Genomic DNA, 6,000 nt, shown 5'->3' with positions numbered 1-6,000 from the left:
TCCTGGGTGCAATTCCTTTATTATCATGCCCCCTGGCATGTGAAGCTGGGCTTGCAACAAGGCCTGCTAAGGAAGCATGTTTACAACTGGAGCAGTTTCCCTATAGGCTGGTTAAGGCATCTTTTCTGTTTCTAGAATATTGTGAGGCCCCCAGGGAAGGGCCAGCTGGTTTCAGGAGGTTATCAGGCCTCACGGACGTCCAGCTGCTTGGAATGACTAGTGGCATGTGCACCAGGGTTACGCTAGGCACGGGGCACAGGGCCGGGACTGTGCGCACAACAGGCAAAGGGAGTAACCAGGCGCAGCCGGGCTCTCTCAAGGCACGCAGATGATGGTGGGAAAACGGGGCTGGGGCGTACAATGTCTCGGCTTCCAGGAGGGGACCAGGCATTGCGGCAGGCACCCCTGGCTGTGAGCTGACACAGTGGCATGCCCTACCCCCTCACAGTGCATCAAGTGGGGATGCTCTCAGGTTGTTGGATGACTCAGGGTTTGATTTCTGAGGTTTGTACCTGTAGAGGTGGCAGTGTCCTTTATCATGTAATCTAAAGCAGTGGTGTTCAAAGTGTGATTCTTGAGCCAGCAGCGGCGGCAGCAGCGACACCTGTGGGACTTGTTAGCATTTTGAATTATTGGCTATGCCTCTCCTGATTAGAAAATCTGGGGGACACGGGTGGCCACCTGTTTTGAGGAGCCCCAGGTGATTCTGACTCTCACTTATGTTTGAGAACCACTGGTTCACGCACTTGAACTCCATGTCCTTGGTGGGCACTACCCAGCGGCAATGTGAAAAGACCCAATTTTCTCTGTAGGGGGCCAAACTGCTTTCCCCTCCTCAGGCCCAGAGGGGCCAGTGAGTCCAGAGTATTTTCTAGGAAGGGTAAGGGGTGGATAGTGATGGCAGAAACTGTTGCGACTTTCTGTCCCCCTGCCTCAAAACCTCGAATTGCGGTCCTGAGTGGCAGAGGGCAGGAGGGTCCTGGGGCACGTCACAGGGACCTATCTTATGCTCCAGGGCCATGCTGGGCCCCGCTGGATCTAAATGTCCGTGGCCACCCACAGTGAGATCCCTGAGACATCACACAGTATCCACCCTGAAGCCCCAGCAACAGCAGGTGCTCTATTCAGGGGACAGGAAAAAAGAGAAAGAGGCAGGAGAGGAGGTCACATCAGTACCACAGGGTGCCCCTCCCTCCCCAGGGTGTCTCTGGGAATGGGTGTGGCCTGAGGATTTCCCAAGCCCCCAAATGAGGCATGAGGTTCCACACCCTGTGTGAAGGCTCTGAGAGCTGGGGGCAGTCCCTGCTCTCACTTTGGGGTCAACATTGGCACCTGAGGTGCCATGGCCCCTCAGCCTGCTGCTTGAGCACCCCCACCAGGAGGCCTGGCTGCTAGCCTGAAAAATGCCAGGCTTCTGCACTGATGGTGCATGTACGGGCAGCTGGTGCTGGGCTGAGACTTAGGATTCTGTTCCACCTGGGAGAGGGTGCAGAGGGTGCTGCCGTGTGACATGCCCCTGAGTGGCACTGTTCCTGAATGTCAGCCTGATGACAGCTCGTTACAGAGGTGGATGCTGTGGGATGCTAGGAGAGGGGCACCCAGCCCAGCTTTCCTGCACCCCTCCCCTGGCTGGGGGTTGTAGGGCAACAGTCATTACGCCTGACACTCCTAGCACGTCTCTTAATTTGGCTGAGCCTGAATTTTCTTATCTGTGAAATGGGATGAGGAAATTATTGGGGCAATGCGAGGTAATGTGTTTACGGTGATTAACACACTCTGAGTGCCTGGCAGGCCCGCCGTGAACGCAAGGACTCCCTGGCATATCTGCCTCCCTGTGGGTATGCCTGGGGAGCTCCTGGGGTCCGGGCGCTGTCAGGGAGCGGGGTGGGGGAGCATAGACATTTCATCCCCTCCTGCCCCTCCCCTAACACACGTCAGCCGGGGGACTCAGGGACATGCCACACTCTGTGTCTGCCCTTGAGAGCTTAGGGGAGACACTTATGTGTCCCGGATGAGATGTGCTGGCCACAGCTATATGCATCCAGCACCTGACACTTCTTTGCTCACCTCTGGTGTGCAAGGCCTTGTGCCCACACAGGACTGATGGTGACTTTCCCCAGGCATACCCTTCTCTCTCTCCAAGGAACTCAAGACTGTAACAGCCCCCAAGCAGGGACCTGGGAGGAACTGTCCTGGGCACTGCTCTGAACTCCGCCTCTGTGCACTCCTAGGCGGAACCTGTTCTGGGGTTCTGTTTCCTCTAAGCCTGACTCATCTCCCAGGCTGTTGGCATGAACAAGGTCTTATTTCCAAGAAACTCTAGGCTGTTCTGCCACTTTCTACAGCTTGGACCAGCCCCTCCATCCTGTGGTAGTCTGTGTGGATAATGCCCAGTGGCAGAAGCAAAGCTAATCCTGCCCCGGTCAGACTGACCCTGACCCAACACTTGGGGCCAGGAGGATGGGTCAAGCTCTCCTGGGCTATGTACGGAGCACAGGTCTGTCACGGCTAGAGCAGATAGGGAAGGCCACAGCATCCCCAGTGCCGGGCAGGAAGACTCAGCTCCAGCCTGGCCCCCTCTCCCTTTCTCAGCCTCCACTCTGTAAGACTTGATGCGTGTGGAGTCATGGTCAGTTTTTGATTAATTGCACGAATCCCTGGAGGCTGGAGAATAGCAAAGACAATCACAAGTTACACCTTCTCTCTCAGCCATGGTGTGGTCTGGGCTTGCGGGGAAAGCGGTCTTCCTTTTAATGAATTCCCACTGGTAACCCCAGGGCCTTCTGGGCAGAAGTAAACCATCCCAGGCTCCAGACAGGCCTGGAGAATCCCCAATGGAGGAGGTAGTAAGTATTCCCCCAGAGGCTGGCCTTCCCCGTGTCCATGTGGGTACTTCCTGCTCTGAGGATGTAGCTTCTGGACATTTCAGGGCTATGTCAGTGATCGTCAGGCATTCCTGTGTATGGGAGAGAGAACAAGACCTCCCGAAGGACCAGCCCAGGTCAGCAAGAGCTGGGCCCATCTTGCTGTGAACAGGATTGAATGGGGAGGGAGGTGTGAGCTCTCTCGGCCTCAGCATGGAAAATCAGCATGGAAAGGTGCCACCCACCGCCCTGTAGGGGAAGTAGGCAGGTCCCCTGGGGGAAAGGCAGGGCCTGGGAGGTATGGAAGCTGGGCCTGGGGTTCTTGTGTTATGAGCTGCCCCCTTGTAATGGCCATTGAGGGGATTCTTATGGTTGTCTTTTTACTCATTCTTCAGATAACTGCCAGCATGTATGTTATTTCTAAGACTTTCTTTCTGTTCTTAGTATTTGGGAAAATTCTTTCTGAAGATTCCTTGCGTAATTCAGTGATGCAAAAGGGAAAAGACACTGTGTCCACTCTGAGACAAGCAAGAAAGGGAAGCAGAGTGGGACTCCCTGGAAGCAACACGGTGGTGGCCACGTGGTCAGGGAGAGCAGGCCCCGGGGAGGTGAGGTTCAGGGGGGTACTCTCCACTCAGAGCTTCCCCTTCTCAGTGCCCTAACTTTGCAGGGGCTGTATTTTGTCCAGTAAGGGAGGAGTTTTATATCCATCAACATTAAGAGCTGAAGATGGTTTTAAAACCCGGCATTCCTAAAAACCAGGTCCCAGAACAGGGGGTCCCTGAGGGACATATTACTAGAGGCTGAGGCCTGGGGCTATGGTCTCCCAGGGGGATTTCTCCCAGGAAGGCCACAGGGTGGGGTATGGTGCTCTGCTTCTGGGGCAGCAGGTGCTGGTGTCCTCATCTTGTCCCCTGGTCCCTTCCTCCCTTCCCTGGCAGCTCCATCCAGCCTATGGTGGTCCCACCTCAGGCCTCCCTACCCCCAGGCCATGCAGGAGAGGACGGGGCCAGCAGGACAAGGCTTCTCTTCCCGAGAGAGGCAGTGTGGGGAGTGAGCAGGCCAAGGGGCCAGGTAGGTCTTCCGCCCCAGCTCATGCATTTCCCAGAGGGAAGGGCAAGTTGAGGCTTTAAAGCACCACCTGGGGAATCAAACACTGAATGCAGGGCTGGGAGGCCCCAGGATTAGGAGCTGGGAGGGAGCAGAGCCCAGTTCTCTCCCTCCTGTAGTACACATGTGTCCTGTGCTTGGTGAGAGCCTCTGGCAGGAACATCCCCCTGCCCAGGATCCAGCTGTGCAGGCTCAGAAATGGAGGGGTGGGGCAGGGATCCTGCATGGATGAGAGGAGCAGGCACTTGGTGGATTTGCAAAGGCAAGGCACAGAGGAGGGGGAGGGGAATCTGGGGCCCTGGTCGAGCTGGTACTAAACTCTGCAAGCCCGGCAAATGTGGGCACGTGTCCTTGCAAGGGGAGGTGGTTGACAGTTAGTAAAAATGCCGCTGGAGCCTCTGGTGCAAGCAGCAGGTGAGAACCATTCCGCAGATCTGCCAGGTGGAAGAGAGCAGAGGAGCAAAGAGAAATCAGAACCCCCAGAAGCTGCTGGTCCACAGGGCCCCAGAGCAGTGCTGCTCACACTGCTCTGACACCCTGGGGCCTGAGAGCCTGCATTTCTAACAAGCTCCCAGGTGATGCTGGTGTGTGTGGGGAGCCATGCTCTGAGTACCACTATCCAACTAAGCATGTCTTCCACGCTTTCATGGACACCTGGGAACTTCATAATACGGCAGGTTACAATTCTGCAGGCCTGGACAGGGAACTGAGAATCTGCATTCCTAGCAAGCTCCCAGTCCATGTTACCGATCTGTGGTCCTAGGTATTCTCAAGAGGTGGCCTAATTTAATTAAATCCTGAGCGGTAACATTTCCAACCTCTCATCAGAGCTGTCTGAAGCAGTCCTTTTCTCCAGAAAAGAGTCTGCCTGTATTTGCTGACCTCACACTCCAGAGCAAAGCTAAGGTCCACTATTGATACTCTGCTGATACACAGAAATCAGTAGGGAAACTGAGACCCTAGGAAAGCACCTAGAGCTGTCTCTAGCTCATCCTCTAAATCAGCACACAGGGCAGCACCAAAGCCAGGTCCTAGGAATCCCACCTGCCGGCGCCTCTATCAGTATCCACTAGCTGAACAGGAAGTGGGTAGGTATCCAGCCCAAGGCAGGCACAGATTCGGGAATAACACCCTCCATCTCACTTTCCCCATTTCTAAAATGCAGAGGACCTTTATTCTCTCACCTTGCTCTTCATGGGTCCTCCCCTGCCTTCCTCTTCTTTTTCTCTTTTCTCCCACCCAAGGATGCACCGAAGACAAGGAGTGCCATGACAGTCATCATGACCCTCACAGTGACAATGACATGTCATTGGATCTCAACTCTGTCTACAGGAGAGGGGCTTTGGGAGAGGGCAGCTGCATGACTGTCCCGTCACATCAGGGGTGGAGGTGGGTCTCTCTAAGTGTGGGAAACAGTGCCCTGACTTCCCCCAACTTTTCTAATAGCTGCTGCAGACCTGGCCTTGCCGGTGCAAATCTGGGTGCATATGGAGCTCTACCCAGTGGGAAGAGGACAGGCTGGTGGAGATGCGTGTGGGCTGGTACCTGCCTTGTCTTTTTTTTTTGCAAGGCTAGCAGAGGAGCAGCCCGTCTTTATCCCCTCCTCCCTCCTCTCCATCCCACCCAACCTGGAAGACAGTGGGGAGCACGGACTTTGCTTTCAGCTTTTGGACTCTGTGCTGAGAGCAGCGCCATCTCTCTTGGGGCCTCAGGGCCACTGGCTGATAGGCAGTTTAGGGAGGCTATGTGTCTCCCACTAGTTCTGAGCAGGTGGCTGTCACAGTGATCCCTGTCATACAGCAGGCCCTCTTCCCCTGTCCCCACCTCACGGCTTGATGATTTTCCTGTGGGGTTATCTGGACCTTTCTTGTCTCCACTAATGGGGAGGCCAGAGGGAGCTGTTGGCCCAGCACAGATTTGTGCTGTAAACTGTCTGCATCTCTTGCTGGGAGAAGGCTGGAGGAGCTGATACACTTTTGCACGAGATGTGTGTTCCCATGGTGCCTCCCGGGAGAGGCCACAGTAC

The 6,000-nt window shown here is 55.2% G+C and overlaps 1 protein-coding gene across 4 annotated transcripts in view; it reads right to left on the bottom strand.

Moving 5' to 3' along the window:
* The window catches only part of TSPAN11 (tetraspanin 11), a 75,275-nt gene continuing 69,275 nt past the window's right edge, over positions 1 to 6,000 (bottom strand). For all 4 annotated transcript variants that reach the window (XM_053555275.1, XM_053555273.1, XM_053555267.1 and 1 more), the window contains exon 8: positions 1 to 4,408. In XM_053555275.1, the coding sequence (XP_053411250.1) occupies positions 4,349 to 4,408 (60 nt within the window). In that variant the 3' untranslated portion in view covers positions 1 to 4,348. The remainder of the gene's footprint in view (positions 4,409 to 6,000) is intronic.

This window comes from Nycticebus coucang, chromosome 12 (assembly GCF_027406575.1).
Source record: "Nycticebus coucang isolate mNycCou1 chromosome 12, mNycCou1.pri, whole genome shotgun sequence".
Lineage (NCBI taxonomy): Eukaryota > Metazoa > Chordata > Mammalia > Primates > Lorisidae > Nycticebus > Nycticebus coucang.
Note: the sequence above shows the minus strand (reverse complement) of the source record. Positions and strands in the feature narration are given on the sequence as shown.